Genomic DNA, 18,269 nt, shown 5'->3' on the forward strand with positions numbered 1-18,269 from the left:
AGGAGGGAGGTAAATTACGCAGCTGCAAGGCTCATCCCTCCCTCCCTGTCTCCATCCCTCCGTCCATCCTTCATCCCTCCCTCCCTCCCTCCGCGCTCCCGGCCGCCCCGCCGCACCCATGGAGGCCGGCGCAGGTGATGGGGAGGGGGCTTGGGGGGGGGGATACGGGGAGAGGGGGAAAAGGGGGGGGGGGCGCGCACGGCTCCGCACCGCCCCGCGCCCCGCTCCGCGCCCTGCGCAGCCGCCGCTCACCGCCCGCTCTCTCCCTTCCCCACCAGGTCGCTGAGCCCCCCCCCTCCTCAACCCCCCCCCCTCCCGCCGCCGCCGCCCCGGACATCGGCGGGGCCCCGCGGAGGTGAGCGGGGCGTTGAGGGGGCGGGGGGGGCCCGCGGCCGCCGTGACTCAGCCCTTTCTGGCTGCAGACTTGGGGGGGGTGTGGGAGGGCGGGACACGGGGGACCCGCAGCGGGGAGGGGTGGGGGGCGAATGGGGGGGGTCCCCACGGGGCAGGGGGTGCTTGGGGTGGGTCACGCTTCGGGCCCGCAGCACAGCTGCATTGCACGCCCCGGGCCCCCACGGCACGCCCCGGACCCACGGGACGCCGGCCAGACCCACACTGCACGTGCCAGACCCACGTTGGATGTGCCTGGACCCATATCGCACGAACCAGACCCACATCACAGGCACCGGACCCACGTTGCGTGCACAGGAGCCACACAGCCATGCATCGGGCACACAGCACGCTCGCCAGACCTGCACTGCACGCCCCGGACCCACATCCCGTGTGCCGGACCCTCCCTGCATGCACCAGACCCCCATCACACACACCAGACCCACATCCCGTGCTCCGGACCCCCCCTGCGTGCACTGGACTGACATTTCATGCACCAGACCCACATCACACACACTGGACCCTCCCTGCATGCACCAGGCCCGCTTCCCATGCACCGGACCCACATCACATGCATCAGACCCACATCCCATGCCCTGGACCCTCCCTGTGTGCACCGGACCCACATCACACACACCAGACCCACATCCCATGCCCTGGACCTTCCCTGCATGCACCAGACCCACATCTGCTCGTTGCAGCATCCCAACGTGTCTCCCGGCACCGTGGGGCGTTGCAGGAGCCGGAGCTGCTGTGCAATTGCGATTTTATTATTTAATGGCTTAATGCTCCATCTCCGAGGGGACACAGAACAGACACGAGCCGATTGATGAGCCGGGTGCTCCTTTTCTCTCCTCCCAGCAAGGTCAGTGCTGCCGGGTTGTCGCACAGAAACCCGCTGCTGTGCGTTTGTTGTGCTTATAAAATAACCGGCGTCCCCCCGTGTCCCCCCTCCCCGGTGCGTTTATGCTGTGACCTTGTGCAAGAAGGTGCAAATCCTGATTTCCAGGGCCGCGGAGGCGCCTGGCCGGGGGGGGCAGTGCCTGTGCTCACACCTCGGCAGCGTCGCAGCGGGCCGAGATGGGAGATTTGGTTTGTTGGTGAAGTAAAAGTAGGCCAGCGCAGCGGTGCGGGGACCCGGGGCTGATCCTCCGCCACCACCGTCCTTCCCAGCCCTCGGTCGAGGTGGACGGTGGTTCGGGGAGACGGCGCGGGCGGGGGGAGTAGCTGCTGTGCAGGAAGCTGCATTTCTCTTCCACGTTTTCACCTGCGTATCCCGAAGCAGTGGGCTCTTCTTTCGGCTTAGCGGTCCCCGGCAGAGCACCGGCGCGGGACGGGCTGGGGGGTGTCACCTCCCGCCTGTCGCCAACCTTCCCAGCCTTGGTAAGACCGTGGGGTCAGGCACCTTATTTTTAGCTAATGAGGGCCAGGAGTTGTCACCTCCCTGTTTGGCGCTGCAGCCAGGTCAGCTGGAAAAGTGATGAGCTGCATAACCCGATCTGTCCGAATGGTCTCTATTTTCCTGTAATCTCTGGGTGTCAACTCAGCATTTTATAACAAACAAGAGAATAAAAGGAGATGCTCCTGTGTTTCGTTACGTGGTACAACAACTCTTAGCAGAATTGATTTTTCTGGTGCTGTTGCATAAACATCCTGTGCCTTTTGTCCCTGCTCTTGCCCCGAGCGCTCCGCTCTGGTGTGAACTGGAGCGTCTCCCTCTCTCCAGGACCCGGGTGAAGCTCTGCCCGCTTTGGGATGAGCTGGAACAGGAGCAGTTTCCCAGCCCCTGGAGGTATCAACCGCTCCCTTGGAAAATCCCGAGCAGAAGCAAAGCAGCCCAACAAATCCCCCGTGGCAGGAGGAGGAGCGCAGACACGGTCACCGCTGCGCACCAGCGGGCCGGGGTTTGCCTCCGGCAGCTGGGATGGTGCCCGCGGCGCTGACCCCCTCCTTGGCCGGGCTTCTGCCGGATCCGGCTCCTTCCCGCCACCCCCCAGCTGCACCCCAGTCCCTTTTCAACCACAAACCCATCCTGGCATTGCCGTGTCGGGGACGTAGCGCTGTCCCACATCAGCTTGCTGGTTGATGCCGTGTTCGGCGCTTTTCTTATTTTTAGTGTGAAGGAAAAGCAGAGCCTGTGTCAGAAAGGCAGGGAGGTCTCAGGAGCCCTTTTTGTTCCCCGGAAAAACGAAGCTGCGATTTCCCTTCCCCCTGTTGCTCTCTGCTTTTAATCTTGTTAGTACAGGAAGGCTGAAAATACAGGGAGGGACCCGCAGGGAAAGCGCCCGCCGGCGTGTGCCGGGCGCAGTTCTGCTCCCGAGGTTTCTGCGGAATCGGTAAAGCTGCTCTTAGGTACTTGGGCTTGGTGCCACCATTGCAAAACGCTCCTAACGCAGGATGCGTCAAGGAAAACAAGGAAATCCGGCAGCGGGCAGGGTGAGGGGAACCCCGACAAAAGAAGCAGCGAGCGAGAAATCCAGGGAAATGCAGAGGCTGCTGGGCCCCGGGCGGCTGCGTGCCGAGGGCTGGGGCTGCCAAACGGGCCTGTGCTTGCACCTTCTCCGCGTGTTCCCCGCGGGGATGGGACAAGCTGGTGGGGCAGCTCGGGCCAGCGCAGCAGCCGGTTCCTTCTGAACCCTGCAGATGGAGCGAAGAGAGGCGCTTCGGAGAGCCTGCGGTCACGAAATCCCCCGAGGAAATCACCGAGGCGATGGCGAGGGGCTCCCCGGGGCTCCCGTGGCCCCGTTTCCATGCAGGAAGCTGCTCGGAGAGGTGATACCTGCCCAGCGCCGTCTCTCCATCGCTGGCATGGCCAGGGGACCCGGCGTGGCATGGGGAGTGGTGGCATTCGAGCCAAAGAGGCGTCTCTGTGGGGCGGCCGTCCCCGAACGGTGGCTGAGCTGCAATTCTTGGGGAAATCCTCCCCTGGGGTGCTGGGCCGAGCCTTGGGGTGCTCTGCTGGGACTCTGCCACCCGTCACGCCTTGCATCGCCGTCGTGGTGTGGTCTGTGGGTCAGCAGTGCCCCAGATCCCCTCTGAGGGAGCTGGGGACCCACTGGGGGGGCTCCCAGAGCCCCATGGTGTCACCCACCATGTGTAGTGGCAGCGTGGGGGGCTCTTGGGGACGTGCCAAGGCTGAGCAGCCTGTGCCTGGGGGTGCTGGTGCTGGACACCGTTACTGGTTGCCAGACGGAGTTACTGGTGCAGGTGTGGGGAGCAGCGTGGGGCTGAGCCCTGCATGGGGCTGAGCCCTGCCGGGGGCTGAGCGCTGCTGACCACAGCAGGCACAGAAGGTGCTCGGTGCAGTTACAGCACCATGTGCCGGCGGGGGGGGTCTCCCACTCCCCGGGGCGAGAGGCTCTTGTCCCCCGCTGTGCCCCGTCCCACCCCGTGCCAGGTATCAGCTTTTCGTGCTGGAACTCCAGCTGTTTCCTTATCAAGGACCATTGCTTTTATTTAGTGAATTCCCCAGGCTAATTCTGTTGCACAGAATAAGCCCTATTTTGTGCTGTTGTTTTAAAAGAGCTGCCTTTCTGTTCCACTGTAGGCCGGGAGATTCACAGGGAATTTTGCTGTCAGTGGCTCCAGGAAAGAGTGCTAGACCTCACAACGGGCAGCATTGGTCCTCCCTGTCCCCTGAGCTGCGTTTTGGGGTGGTTTGCAAGATGTTGAAACACACCTGGGTGGTTTGCAGCAGCATCTCTGGGTCTGGTCTAAGTTGGGCCGTCAGACCCTGGCCTGTACCGGCATCCCCGGGGAGCGAGAGCGGCCGCAGAGGTGCTGCACTGAGCAGGGTCCCACTGGTCCCCCCAGCACAGGGACAAGCCAGCACCCCCCAAATGGCCCTGACCTTGCCCCAGTCTCTGTGCACTCTCACTGTTGGTTAAAATCTCTATAATTGCAAGCCTGGGCTCACTATGGACCTGAGGCCGTGTGTCCTGGCACGGCACCGGTGCGGAGATAACTCTGGCTGCGGGGATCAGCATTTGCAGCTCGTGTCACTGGGCCCGGCGCCGGTTTCTGACGCGGGGTCAGAGCTGCCCAGGGGCTCTCCGGAGCCTGTGCTGCGGCCACGTCCTCCCTTCTGGGCCACGAGCTGTTTTCATCAGCTCTCTAAGGATCAACCCACAAGCAACAGATTCTACCGCGTTCGTTCTGTGCCCTGCAAGACGTTCCCCGTGTTCTTTGTTCGGCAAAGATGAAAATAAGGTGGAGGAAATCCCTTCCCTGCGCTGGCTCCTGAGCGCTGGCTTTATCTCCCCCAGCCTTTGCGTGAGGTGGGGTTTGCAGACCCGGAGTTGCTGGCAGTGGCTCGTTGTCCTCCGTCCCCGCCGGTTTCCTCTCCCGCTGCCGAGGCTCCCGATGTTTGTTTTTGGGGTTTTGTCCCCACGCTGAGCAGGAGCTGCCTTCCCCCGCGTGGGACCGGCCGTGGGCAGCTCTGCGGGCCCCATCCCTGACGCTCCTGACACGGAGCAACGAGCCTGCCCACCCCTGCCCTGGTTTGGGTTGCTTTCTCCCCTGTTTTTAGGGGATTTCTTCTTTTCCGCCTGCCCTTGCAGCTTTGCTCCGACTCCTGCCCCAAGCCCCATCTATTAGATGGTTTTTAGATTTTAGGGACCTGCTCTTGGTTACTCCCCTGTGTTTCCTGGCGCTCGCGGCTGCCATCATCTTCCTTGCTGGGGAGGTGGTTATTCATCTCTGAACGCTTTTCATTTCCTCTCCATGTGTTTTTCCTGATCGACGAGCAGCCGCGGCGGCGAGCCGGAGCCACCAGAGGTGCCGGGCGTTGGGGGGAGGTGGGGGGTCCCACAGGAGGGCTCTGTGGGAGCAGACCCCTCTGCAGATCACCGGCAGAAGCAGAGATCTGCGCCACTTCTCCCTTTTCTTGCCTTTCAAATGTGAGAAAATAATCTTGGATTTCCTCTTGCTTTCATGGCGAGGCTCCCTGTGCGCTGTCGCTGCTCGTCCTGGTCCAGCAATAGCGGTAATTCTGAGTGCAAATAAGTGATTCCCTCTGCCTTGAGATGCAAAGTAGCCACGTACCGTGTGGGAAGGTGTGTTTTCAGCTTCAGTGCTATGTCTGCCCGACCTGCCAGTCCTTGGCAGCCCGTGGGCATGGTGAGACTTTCGGGGAGACCAAAATGGCCCGTTAACTCTTTGGGAATCGAGGCAGTGACAATTTATTACCAGTGATTAAATTCAAGCCGCCCCAGGGCAGCCTGGCGAGGCAGAGCTGGTACCCGGCCGGGCGGAGATGTGCAGCCCATCGTGTTTGTGAGATGGGGACCTGGGCAGGGGGATGGGTGCTCCCCGCTCCGCGGGATTTGGGTGCTCGCTGGCAGAGCTCGGCCAGGCTCCCTGCGGCAGCAGCACGGGGCTGCTCTGAGATTCTCACCCCCCTAAACCTGCCGGCGCCGCAAGAGGCATCGAGCCTCGGCGTGGGCGCCCGACGAGTCTGCAGCAGTGGGAGGAGGAGGAGGAGGAGGAACTGAGCTTGCCAGGCGCGAGGCCGAATCCAGGCTTCCCCACAGAGCCGTTCCGGGCTGCGGATGCTGGTGCGGGCGCCCGGGGTGCAGCGTGGGGTGCTCGCAGGAGCCCCCCGGCACGATTTCAGCCCGTGTGCCGGACACAGCGGTGCCGCCTGCGGTGCTGGCGCTTGCCTGGCGCCGCGTGTTCCCGGAGCGCAGAGGGACCCCCCGAGCAGAGCGGTTTGGCGTGCGGGTAACTGCCGTGAACGGGGAAGAGCAGGAGGCAGCGGCGATGCCGGGTACCGCTGGGCTGCGTCGGGTCAGGGCACGGGGCTCGGGGGGCTGCGAGAGGGCGAGGAGTTAATCCCCGTGGCTGCAAATCTCCTGAAAAACCCGCGGAGAGCTGCCTGGGGAGCAGGGACGGGCTGGCCCCCGCTGCCGGAGCCTGGGCTGTGCCGCAGGATGCTCCCACCAGCACCGGGGCCGCTCTCTGGATGCTGATTCACGCTGCTGCATTAGCAAAGCCCGCAGCCGCCCGGCCGCGCGCGCTGTCGACTCGGGAGCAGGTATCTGGCAGGGCAGAGCGCTGCTTCCCTCTGCCCAGGTCCTCCCCTGGCAAATCCATCCCAGGGGGTGAGCAGCAGGGCCCCCAGATCCCAGGTGCTGTGTCCTGGGGATGCCGGCACCCCCTGGGCACTGGGGGCTCACCACAGCCGCACATCTCCAGCTCCTCTGCTCCAGCTCTCCGGGCTCTTCAGTGTCCTGGTTTGGGGATGGGGAGTGGTGAATCCTGGGCAGAGGAGAGGCCTGGGCTGGTCGTTGAGGGCTTTGAGCATTAGGCAGGAGGTAGCCTGGAAAAAACAGCTCTGGGGGGGGGCAAATGCAAAAGGCTGCATCACTGGGGTGAGCTGGCCGTGCTCCCTCCTCCTCCTCATCTGCCTCCCCTCCATGTCCCACTCCTCACACTCCCCTGGACCCTGGCCGAGCAGCACTTAGAGATTCCAATCACCGATCAATTATCAGCTGGCTGGTCCCATCACTCTGGGCTGGAGCTGCCAAAATGTGGGACAGTACCGGCGCCGGGGATGGAGAAGGAGCCTGCGAGGCGTGTCCGGCCTGGCCGTCCCCAGCAGCCCGTGAGCGCCGTGGGGCATCGCCGTGGTGCCGTGGGGTGCTCAGAGGGATGGACGTGGGGTGATGGATGTGGGGTGCTCGGCGGAATGGATTCTTTCCGTAGCTCCCCTCCGCTGCGGCAGTTCACATCCCTGCGTGTGCCTGAGGTGCTGCCGGTTGCCACGAGCCCCTGGATCTGGCCTATTTATTGACAGGAAAAATGGTCTCTGGGCTTCCCGAGGGATTAGTGGCTGCTGCCGCATCAGGCAGGGATCTGTGCTTCCTTACCCGATTTCACTGGTCATTCGGACTGAATTAAAAAAAAGCAGGTGCCAGCCCGCTGCGGGGCACCCACCTGCCCGGGTGGAGGCTCGGTGAGGTCCAGGGCTGTGTGTTGGACCCCTCGTCCCATCGATGCCCTGAATAATGCCACCACCACAGGCACCCTGCGTCCTGGCAGCAGACCTCCGGGGACCAGGGGTCAGGGGAAAGCTTGTCCCGTGGCTGGAGACGGGTGGTAAAAGGGGCCTTAGACCATGGGCAGGTACCTGCTATGCTTCTGTTTTGCCTTATAAATTAAACAAGCCCCAGGGCAGCGTGTGCTGCCGGGGCAGGACTCTGGGCACGCAGCATCCCGGCGTTCCTGGGCCGTGGGGGGCAGGCGGGGAGCACAGCCCAGATGTGCACATCTGTCCCTGGACGGGTGGCCCCAGCGTCTAAACTGATGCCCTGGTGCAGGGGCTCACCCCCACACCGGCCCCGGGGCCGTTTCCCTGCCTTCACCTCCTCTTTCTGTTGCGTTTAACCCGCAGTTCCCCCGCGCCCAGGACCCGCGGCACCGCGGCCATGTCTCTGCCGGGGAGCAGACGCTCGTCCACCGGATCGCGAAGGTGAATATGCTTCGGCCTCTGGCCCCTGGGACCGGGCACTGGTGCCCACCCAGCACTTCTCCCGCCTGGCAGCGGGGAGGGAACAACCCCCACCTACACCACGAGCTGCCACTTTGCAGCACGAACCCCCCAGCCCAGCTTTTTTTTGCTGGTTGCATGTCGCTGCCCACCGCACAGCACCTCCCCGGCCGTGCATGCAGCCCCCCGAGCGCTGCACCCCCCGTCCCTCTCTGTCCGTCTCTGCCGCAGCTGGGACCGACCCCTCTGTCCGTCCGGGCCAAGGCAGGCAGTGGTGGAGGGCCCCGGGCGCTGGGGTTGGGGTGGTGAAGCTGGGAGGTGGGTTAGCCCTTGAAAAGCCTCTCCTTGAGCTGCAGGAGGGGGGGGAAAAAGAGAGGAAAAAATGCATTTATTCCCCTCCAAATGTCTCTGTGACTTGGGCTGCTGTTAGGTGCTGGCTGGCACTGGCAGCGCAGGCAGAGAGAAAAGGCAGCTCTGCCCATGTGTAGGGGCTGACCTGGCAGCAGGCAGCGGCGTGGCTCGAGCTCTGCCAAGGCCACGCTCCCCGGGGGCTCCCACGGGGCTCGTGGTCCCCGGGGTGCAAGGGATGCCGTGCCAGCATCCCGGGGGTGTGTGTGTTGGGGGGGACAGCGGGTGGGCAGCCCCCCCCCAGCCCTGCCTTTGTGCCCGTCACCGTGTCCGTGCCATTTTGATCCCTGCTGTTTGTTTTGTCCTTTTGTCTTGTGTGTTCTCGGTGTGGTGGTTGGCAGTCGCGGGGTTTATGGACGGAGTGGCTTTGCCTCCTTCTTTAAGTCTTCAGCGCCCTCAGCCACTCGGCCTGAGACACAGCCTCTTCTCCCTGCCTCCAGGCGCCCCTCGCCCCCCGGGAGGGACACCTACGGCACCTCCTCGCTGAGCAGCAGCAGCAATTCTGGCTCCTGCAAGGGCAGCGACAGCAGCCCCACCCCAAGGTAACCCATCACCCGTGGCCCCAGGGCGGCTGCTGGGTGCCCCCAGGCAAAGGGGGGGGAGCAGCCCCCATGCTGCCGGGTGCCGGTGGAGCGAGGCTGTGAGCTTGGGTTTGCTGGCGGAGCCGCTGGTGTGTCTCACAAAGACCTTCACCGTCCTCCTCCAAACCTCTCCACCTCCGTTGTCGTGTCTTCTCCCTCCCCGTCCCCCCGCCTGCCAGCCCGGCGCCCCGTCCCCTTCCCTCCGTCCTGCCGTGGCTGTGGCTTGCACGCTGCACGCGTCCCTCCCGCCGCTCCTGCACCCCGCGGGGCACCCCGAGTCCTTCAGGACCGAAGGTGCAATGGGCAAGAGCTTCGTTTCCATCCCCTTGTGCTGCCCGGTGGCGATCAGGCGAGTGCTGGCAGCAGCCGGGCTCCTCAGCGGGGAGCTCCCGGTGTGCTCAGAGCACGAACAGCCGCACCCCGGGCTGTGGGACGGGCACCGACCCCGACCCTGCCGGCACAGCTGCCCGTTTCGTGCTGCTCCAGGGTGCGAGGCTCATCCCCAACCGCCTTCTGGCTGCCAGAGGTGGCATCAAATCTGGGAGGATCTGAGGGGGTAAGGGGGTGACGGGAGCGGTGCCCGTCCTGCGGCCACGGGGCATCGCAAGGCCGCGGTCCTGCCTGGCTGCTCCTGACGCGATGCTTGTGTCTCCAGCTGAAGGCTGCAGCGTGCTTGGGGGGGTTTGGGCTGCCCTGCTGCGGTGCTCAGGGGGTACCTGGAATCCTGCTGCCATGCAGAGGGTACCCAGCACCCCGCTGCCACGCACAAGAGGTGCCCAGCACCCCGTTGCCATGCAGAGGGTACCAGTATCCTGCTGTGATGCACAGGGGGTACCCAGAATCCTGCTGCCATGCACAGGGGGTACTCAGCACCCTGTTGCCATGCACAGAGGGTACCCAGCATCCTGCTGTGATGCTCAGAGGGTACCCAGCACCCTGCTGCAATGTGCAGGGGGTACCCAGCACCCCGCTGCCATGCAGAGGGTACCCAGCATCCTGCTGCAATGCTCAGGGGATACCCAGAACCCCCCTGACACACACAGGGGGTACCCAGCACCCCATTGCCATGCAGAGGGTACCCATCACCCTGCTGCGATGCTCAGGGGGTACCCAGCACCCTGCTGCTGTGCGCAGAGGTTTCAGTCCACCCTGTGCAATGTGGGAGCGTCTCTGCGTGTCCCAGCCCAGGCCCACAGCCCTGGCCCAGGCCAGCCCCTGCTCTCCACGCTGTCCTGGCCTTTGGGCCAGAGGCATCACCTCATCCGCCCCGGTAACGGCGCGAGGAGGATCCGGACGTGCCACTGGCCCATCCTGGAGCAGATGCCGGACGCCCCGGCTTGCTCTCCATGGGCAGGACAGCCGCCAGCTCCAGACCTGCTCCATCCTGAACACTCCCGTCACCTCCATCTCTGACGGGGCCAATCCCACCCTGGCGTCTCCATCCACATCCATCATTCCCAGAAAGCTCGCTCTGGGCACACAGAGACCTCCCGGCTCTGCTCCTGCACCCGCTGCCCCGGTGAAACCTGCGGCTCTGCGGAGGGTGGGGAGCTGCGCCCACCCTCCTGCCAGTGGCACAGCACCCTGAGGCACCCACCCTGCCCACAGGGCTCCTTTGGGATGTGCTATGGGGCTGCACCCCCCTGCACCTTGAAAGGAGGCATCTCCTTGGGGCCCCTCCACCGAGCCCGTGCCGGTACTGGCAGGTGGGTGACGTCTGTGTCCCCACAGGCGCTCGGCCAAGTACAACCTCTGCAGCGACAACCATGGGATAAAGCCGCCAACGCCGGAGCAGTACCTGACCCCCCTGCAGCAGAAGGAGGTCTGCATCAGGCACCTCAAAGCTCGCCTGAAGGACACGCAGGAGCGGCTGCAGGACAGGTGAGCACGGGAGCACGGGCGCAGATGCCCCCCCCGGCACGGGCGTCACTGGGAAGGGTCCCGGCACCGGCCATCGCCACCCACAGCAGCAGCTCCTGCACGGGACTGGTCCTTCTGGAGGCTCCCAGTTCCCAACACCACGTCTTGTCCTCGGGCTTGTGCCCAGGCACTGGGTTCACGGCTTCGCAGCGCCGCTGCAGGCATGTGGGCATCTGGGATTGCTGCCCATCCACCCAGGGAGCCGCGAATTCGGAGCCCGTACGTCCCGCCTGTGGTGGCTGCACTGTCCCCTGCGCCCCCCAGTTAAGCCTCTGCCACGCTTTTTCAGAATTTCAGCGTCAGAGGGTGGCTAATCCCCATCTGCTCCTCTCGGGCTTAGGCACGTCCTCTCCATCGTGCCAGCTGCCACGCGCCCGCCCGGGGCACCTGCCTGTCCCCATGCAGCCCTCGGAAGCTCTGGGCTCTGCATCCCCTCCGGGAGCATCATGCCTGAGGGTCCCCGAGCTCCATCCCTGGGTCCCAGTCGCGAGTGTTACTGGGTGATCTGGCTCCCAACTGGGTGTCGGGGAGGTGAGGCCAGGGCTGGCCCCGCAGCCCCCTCAGCGCCGCGGCGGTGCCCTCCCCGTCTCTCGCAGGGATGCTGAGATCGAGGACCTGAAGACGCAGCTGTCGCGGATGCAGGAGGACTGGATCGAGGAGGAGTGCCATCGCGTGGAGGCCCAGCTGGCGCTGAAGGAAGCCCGCAAGGAGATCAAGCAGCTGAAGCAGGTCATCGACACAGTGAAGAACAACCTGCTGGAGAAGGACAAAGGGCTCCAGAAGTATTTCGTGGACATCAACATCCAGAACAAGAAGCTGGAGACGCTGCTGCACAGCATGGAGGTGGCGCAGAACGGGGCGCTGAAGGAGGAGGGGGCCGGCGAGTCGGCCGGGGGGTCCCCGGCACGATCCCTCACCCGCAGCTCCACTTACACCAAGCTGAGCGACCAAGGGGCCGGGGACCGCAACGTGGGGGGCTCGCAGACCATCTCGCTGGACGAGGGGGCCGACAGCGGCTTCGCAGGGGCAGAGGAGGCTCCTGGCCACACGGACCCGCTGGACGGGGGGGGCGAGCCCGGCGCCCGCCTGCCCCCCAGTTCCACCTACGAGAAGCTGCTGGGGCTGCGGGGCGGTGTGGAGGCCGGGGTGCAGGCCAGCTGCATGCAGGAACGGGCCATCCAGACGGACTTCGTGCCCTGCCAGCCCGACCTGGACACCATCCTGGAGAAAGTGATGAAGTCCCAGGCTTGCAGCTTAGGCAGCCCCACCTCGGCTTGGGTCTCCGAAATGGAAGACATGATGCCCGGCCCCGAGTTCTCCAACCCCACCGGGGCCACGGACCTGCTGGTGGCCGAGCCCGACACGGCGGCGAGTGCCGGGGCCGAGGGGGGTGTCCCCTGCAACCCGGCGGTGCGGCAGCCCCCCGGCGCCAGCCCCTCTGTGGCCATCGCCTGCGTGGCGGAGGAGGAGACGACGGAGGCGAGCGGCTGCGAGGCCGCCCCTTCCAAGAGCTACTGGAGCCGCCATTTCATCGTGGATCTGCTGGCGGTGGTGGTGCCGGCCGTGCCCACGGTGGCCTGGCTGTGCCGCTCGCAGCGCCGGCAGGGCCAACCCATCTACAATATCAGCTCGCTCCTGCGGGGCTGCTGCACCGTCGCCCTCCATTCCATCCGCAGGATGGGCTGTCGCCCCGTCGCCAGCCCCGGGGGCAGCACCCAGCCCTGACACCCCCCCCGACACCCCCCTGCCCACCCCCCCACCCTCCCCAGACCCGACCGCTGATTGTAAAGCCCCGGCGTGTCCCCGCTCTCCCGGGGGCCTTCGTTGGCTCTGGCTCGTTATGCAGCGCCGAGGCGGGGGGCGGTGGGAAGGGGCTGGGGGTGCATTGGGGTGTGCTGCCCCCCCCCCGCCACCAGCTCCTTTGTCCTGGAGGAGGGAAGGGCCCGTTGCTGGCAGAGCGGGGCCAAGGGGTGATACGGGAGGTGGCACCAAGCATCACACCGCCAGCCCCTGCCCAACGGACGCTGCTGCCCGGCTGCTGCTGCAGTGCCTCCGGCTCTTGGGGGGCTGCACCCCCCGCCTGGGCTCTCCCTTTGGTTGCTCCTGCTGCAGGCACGGAGCTGCCTGGCAATGGGAAGAGCTGGGATGGGGGGAAGGCCACAGCAGGACCCCCCCCGGGGTGCATTTCTTGCTCCAGGGCACTGCGACAGCAACGTCTGGCTGGGGGCAGGAAGATGGTGGGAACCCACCCGGGGAACAGGGACCAGCTCTGGAGCCGTTCGGGAGGCGGTGGGAGCCCGCGGGGCACCTTCACCCTGGGCTGCTGACCTGCTGCGGTGTCGGTGTCGGTCCTCCTCCCCCCCGGCGGGACAGGGCCCCTCTTCATCGCTTGGGTGATGCCCCTGCGCACCGGGACCGAACCGAGCTGTGGCTCCCGTGCCACTGAGCAGCCCTGGAGGAAGCCTCGGTCCCTCCCTCCCTTTGCTTTGCACTATATTCACTTTTTTTTGGGCTACAGACTGAAGCCCTGTTGTTGCGGGGCTGAGGCGGTGGCGGTGAGCGGGGCAGGGGAACCCCCAGCCCTGGCTCTGGCCGCTGTGGAGCGGGACTGGGGGCTCTGGTGGTTTTGGCAGCGGCGATGCCGGGGATCCCACCCTGTGCCGGAGCTCGGGAGGCAGCGAGAGGGTGCAGGCAGGGGTGTGCAGGCAGGGGTGTCAGGCAGAGCCGAGCACCTTTGCCTGCCCGGGCCCAGCCGAGTCCCCGCTTTGCTGGTGGCCTCCAGAGGAAAAAAAAGAAAAAAGCCTTTTTGTTTTGTTTTTTTTTTTGAAAAGCAAAGACAGCAAGGATTGCTCAGCGGGGGCTGGGGAGGCGCGAGACTTGGGGCTCCCCCGGGCGCGCGGCGCTCCCACCCCCACGAATGTCTGTGGCTTCTTCGTGACTTGAACTGTGTTCCCCCCCCCACCCCCCCCAAAACCCCACTCCACCACCCCCGGGTGCTGCCGGCGGGGTGCCCTGGGAGCCGGTGATGCTCCCCACGCTGGCAGCCACCGGTCCCGGTGCGGGCACAGGCCGTGTCCCGCGTGTCCCGGGCAGCCGCTGGCACCAGCACCGGGGGCCAGGGGAATTATTTGGGGAGAAACGGTGGCAAAGCAGCCGGGGCGGCTGATGAAAGCGGAGCTGGGATATACGCCTCTTGTGCAATGTATTTGTGGATCTGTGTAGACGTCTGTTAGACTATCCAAAGCTTTGCCAAGAAATAAATGTAACGATTATATTTGAAAGACAAATCTATATAATATATTTTTTAAATACAGAACTGAAAAAGCTGTAACCCCCCTTTTTCTTGTTTCCCCTGTCCTGTACTCGCTGTCTGTGGTGGATGTAATAAACGTCGCTGGGTCTGTGTCTGCTTTGGCCGGAACCAGCCTTTGGCGTCTGCCCCGAGGGGGGCTGGCGCGAGCGGGGCACGGGGGGGACACGGGGACCCGGGGCCGGGGAGGGGAGGAGAGGACATCGCAGGCTGGCAGGTCCCCCGTGCCACCCAGCAGCCACCAGCCTCTGTAGGGATGAGTTTTGGGTTTTTTTTGTGCTAAACCAGCTGCTTTTGGGGATGCTGTGGGGGTACCTTCAGCAGCCCCTTGCGGTTCCAGCGTCAGCCCCCCCCGGGCCGGCAGCAGTCGCGTCACAGGTCAGGGATGGAGTGGTCCATGGCTGACTTCACCTGCCCTGCCGAGAGCCTGGGCACAAGGAGGGGTGCTCAGCGGGGGGAGCCCGTGGGTCCCCTCAGGGGGGGCCCCGTGGGGCCGCAGCGGGGTGGGGGTGGGCACCGTGGTCTCACCGTTTGACCATGTGCTCGTAGATGACGGTGGGGATGATGGTCAGTGTCACCACGTTCCCGGCTCCCGCCAGCACCTCCGTGAGCTGCTTGTCCTGTGGGAGAGAGCAGGGGGGTGCCGGGGGGGTGCCCAGCTCTGCCCACCACCCTGCAGCATTCCTCGGGGCTCTGCTCGCCCCGTTCTGGGCACCTCCCGGGCGTGTTTTGCGGCGCCGGTTGTGCGCAGCCCCTACCTTCATGCCGATGACGTTCTGGCCGTTGACCTCGCAGATGCAGTGGTGGGTGAGGAGGCCGTTGCGGGCGGCAGAGCTGTCCTTGGCCAGCGACACGATTTTCCCCTTCTTGACCACGACGCCGATGTGGCCAGTGCTGTCCTTGTGCACAGTGACGGTGCGCTGGAAAGGCCTGGAGGGGGGAGGAGAGCGCAGTCAGTGCCAGCACCGCTACCAGCCCCGGCACCACCCGCCCGCCCGCTCACCTGTCCCGCACCACCATGACGATTTTCTCCGGGGACGCCTTCTTCAGCGCCCGCTGCGCCTTGTCGCTGCTCCAGCCCGCGCAGTTCTTGCCGTCGATCTGCAGGATCTGGTCACCGAAGCGCAGCCCCACCAGCGCCGCCGGCGAGTTGGCCTTCACCAGCTGCACAAAGATGCCCTGGGGGACACGGGGGGAGCGATGGCGCGGGGCTGGTGTGGGGACTTGGTGGCGGTGCCACACACCAGGCTGAGCTGTGCCGTGCTGCGCCGTTTAATGCCGCACGTTGCCGCGCCGTGATGCGCCGTGCCACGGCACGCTGCGCTGTAGTCATGCTTGTGCCGTGCCGTGCCACAGTGCACCACAGCGTGCTGTGCCATTTAATGCCACACCGGCCATGCCGTGCTGTGCAATGTCGTGGTGCACCACGCTGTGCCATGCTGTCCTCTGCCATTTAATGCCACACCGTGCCATGCTGTGCTGTGCCATGCCATGCCATGCCACGGTGCACCACGCCATGTCATGCCATTTAATGCCACACAGTGCCACGCTGTGCCGTGCAGTGCCATGCCGTGCCATGCCATGGTGCCCCGTGCCGTGCTGTGCTGTGCCGCGCCACACTGTGCCATGGTGCCCCACGCCATGCTGTGCCGTGCCATGCCACACCATGCCGTGCCATGGAGGGCCCGGTGCCAGCCCAGCCCCCTCACCTGGTCGACATTTTTCAGCTGCAGCCCCGTCTTGCCCCGCTCATCCTTGCAGAGGTGGATCTCCCGCACGCCCGGCTTGATCTCTGCCCGCCGCAGCCCCGCGTTGTTCCCGCTCAGGGGGGCGACCAGCTGGCCCGGGGAGGGCCCGGTGGGGGTCAGCGCCTGTGATGGAGCCCGGAGTCAGTGGGGCAGGCGGGGGCACGGGGCCCTGTGCCCATCACCCCTCGGGGCGGGGGGATGCTGCGTCCCTTCCCCGGGCAGGATGCGGCCCTGGAGGGACCCTCATCAGCAGTGTGGGGGACCCTGTGTTGGGCAGGCGGGCCTGGACACTTACGGTGCTGCCTTCTGGGAGCAGGTTCTTCTGGATCTCTGCGCTGGAGAGAGCCAGCCCCATGTAGTTCTCCAGCTCGGCCAGGTTGGGGTACAGCAGGGGTGGTGCTGCGAGACACACCGAGGGTGGCCTCAGCTTGTGGGGTCCCCAGCCCACAGCTGTTGCCTTCCCCACCCTGGGACCATGGGGCAGAAAGAAACCCCCAAATCCCATCCCCTACCCATGCACCGAGCTGTGGGGGTTCTCAGCTGACCCCCCCACCCCACCCCTGCACATTGAGCGTCGCTCCTCCCGCCCTCAGACAGGGATTGCTGAGCACAACCTGCATCGCCGGTGCCCGAGACGAGCTTTGGCTTCTCCGTGACCACCGTTGTGGCGGGGGTCCTCACCCCGGCAGCTGCCTGCGCCTGCCAAGAGACAGGGTTTGCTCGAGGCTGTGCCCCCCAGCCCTGGGGACCCATCGGGGGCTGCTCACCCCCCCTGCGCTGACACTGACCTGCAAGATCTGGTGGCCCTTCATGTCCTCCAGGGAGGGGTAGAGCGTTGCCATCGCTGCTGCTGTCGCGGTGCCTGGGGATGGGGCGGTTCAGGAATGAGGTGCCTCTCCCCGAACATTCCTCCCAGCCCGTGTGCCGGAGACGGGCTGTCACCCCGGGCCTCCGGCGTGACTCAGGGCTGTGTCACCGGGGCCACCACCTCCGCCACTTCCCAGCAGCTGGGACACGGGTGGCCCTGTGCTGGGCACGGACACCCCGGGCGTCGCTTGGCTGGTGGGTGGTGGGTCCCACTCCCCACGTCCACCCACCCAGTGCGGCCATTCCGGCATCACCCAGACACGGGAGCAGGATGTCCCACAGGAACAGCCCCTCTGACTGCTCCTCGCAGCCCCCTGTGCCCCCATCAGTCCCCTCAACACGTCTCACGCTGTGCCCACGGCGAGGCTGTGCCACCCACGGCATCGTGTCCCCCAAAACGCATCGTCCAAAACGGGGGGCGTAGGGGCCAAATCCAGACCCAGCTCCACAGGGACCAGGCAGGATCCCACACGCGGCCCAGGGACCGCAGCAGCATCCCCAGACCGGCAAGACCCCCCAGAGCCCACCCCTGGCACCCCTGGACTCACCTCCCAACAGCTCCCGGCTCCCTGTGCCACCCTCTGCCTGGCCCAGGGCTTTTATCGCGGTGCCCAGCCCAGGGAGGGGCTAGGCAGCCTCAGGTGACCGTCACCCCTGCCAGGTAGGGCACAGGTGAGGAAGAGGAAGGTGAAGCCAAAGCCACACAGGGCCCTGGCACTGCCGGGATCGGGACAGGGATGGCTTTCTGTGGGTTCAGGCATCCTGGGGGAGCAGGGATGGGGCCCCACTAGCCACCATGGTGGCCCCCCCATCCCACTGCATCACCACTCCGGCCACGGCCCACGGCTGGGCCCCACCGCAGTCCTTATGCCCCAGCACCAAGGGTGCTGCCGGGGCGGGGGGGGGTGTGTGGGGGGCAAAGGGGGGTGCCCCACTGCGAGCAGCCCCACGTGGGTGGCTGGCTCCCGCTGACACCTCGCTGCCCGGGCACGTGGGGCTGATGCGGCTGTGACCAGGACACCGTGTCCCGCGCCCTTCCCACCGTCACCAGTGGCCCCGGGGCACATGTCAGGCGTGACGGCCCCGTGGGAGCCCTGTGCCGAGGTGGAAAATCTGAGCAGACTGAGTCAGGGCACGGGGCAAACACGGGCACCCCGCAGCCATGGGATGTGGACACGTCACCCTGGGATCCAGCCTTCCAGCACCGGGGATGCCACGGGCCACCATGGCCCCAGGAGCCGGGCAGGGGGGGTCCTGCGGGCACCCAGCTGGGCCCGGAGCCAGTGGCACCAGCCCAGGATCTCGCTGGCACGGGGCCAGCCCCGCCATGGAGCAGCCGCCGGACACGTCCCAGCTCCCTGCGCCTCCGCTCCTGCGTGCCAGGCCGGGAGGAAACGTTTTATTTACTGGTGTTATTTTTAGCCCGATGGTGCCCGGGCGCCTCAGCCAGGCTGGGACAAGAGCAGCTCAACCCCTGATAAACACGGGCAGGGAGACATCCTACAGAGGAGGGTGGTTCCTCGAGGGGGTCTGTGCTTGCCCCAAAACCCTCATCC

The 18,269-nt window shown here is 65.5% G+C and overlaps 2 protein-coding genes across 8 annotated transcripts; one reads left to right on the forward strand and one right to left on the reverse strand.

Annotated features, from left to right (window-relative positions):
• The first annotated feature begins 1,085 nt into the window (after window positions 1–1,085).
• On the forward strand, window positions 1,086–14,196 carry SNPH (syntaphilin). 7 transcript variants are annotated; one of them, XM_074843637.1, is made up of 5 exons: window positions 1,086–1,255; window positions 7,784–7,861; window positions 8,629–8,829; window positions 10,600–10,749; window positions 11,385–14,196. In XM_074843637.1, the coding sequence occupies exons 2-5, from the start codon at window positions 7,818–7,820 to the stop codon at window positions 12,511–12,513; spliced, it is 1,524 nt and encodes a 507-aa protein (XP_074699738.1). In that variant the 5' UTR covers window positions 1,086–1,255; window positions 7,784–7,817; the 3' UTR covers window positions 12,514–14,196. The 7 variants fall into 7 exon arrangements, with proteins under 7 accessions (XP_074699738.1, XP_074699740.1, XP_074699736.1 ...); XM_074843639.1 differs by having other exon boundaries at window positions 1,087–1,255; window positions 8,728–8,829; XM_074843635.1 differs by lacking the exon at window positions 1,086–1,255 and adding an exon at window positions 3,798–6,157 and having other exon boundaries at window positions 8,728–8,829.
• Window positions 14,197–14,327: 131 nt separating this feature from the next.
• SDCBP2 (syndecan binding protein 2) lies at window positions 14,328–17,676 on the reverse strand. Its single transcript, XM_074843672.1, has 9 exons — window positions 17,262–17,676; window positions 16,635–16,708; window positions 16,461–16,545; window positions 16,142–16,245; window positions 15,808–15,969; window positions 15,102–15,277; window positions 14,857–15,028; window positions 14,627–14,718; window positions 14,328–14,525 (listed from the first exon to the last, which is right to left on the reverse strand). Exons 2-9 carry the CDS (start codon window positions 16,686–16,688, stop codon window positions 14,471–14,473), a joined length of 900 nt encoding a protein of 299 aa, XP_074699773.1. The 5' UTR covers window positions 16,689–16,708; window positions 17,262–17,676; the 3' UTR covers window positions 14,328–14,470.
• Between the last annotated feature and the right edge of the window lie 593 nt (window positions 17,677–18,269).

This window comes from Strix aluco, chromosome 17, assembly GCF_031877795.1.
Source record: "Strix aluco isolate bStrAlu1 chromosome 17, bStrAlu1.hap1, whole genome shotgun sequence".
In the NCBI taxonomy this organism is placed as follows: domain Eukaryota; kingdom Metazoa; phylum Chordata; class Aves; order Strigiformes; family Strigidae; genus Strix; species Strix aluco.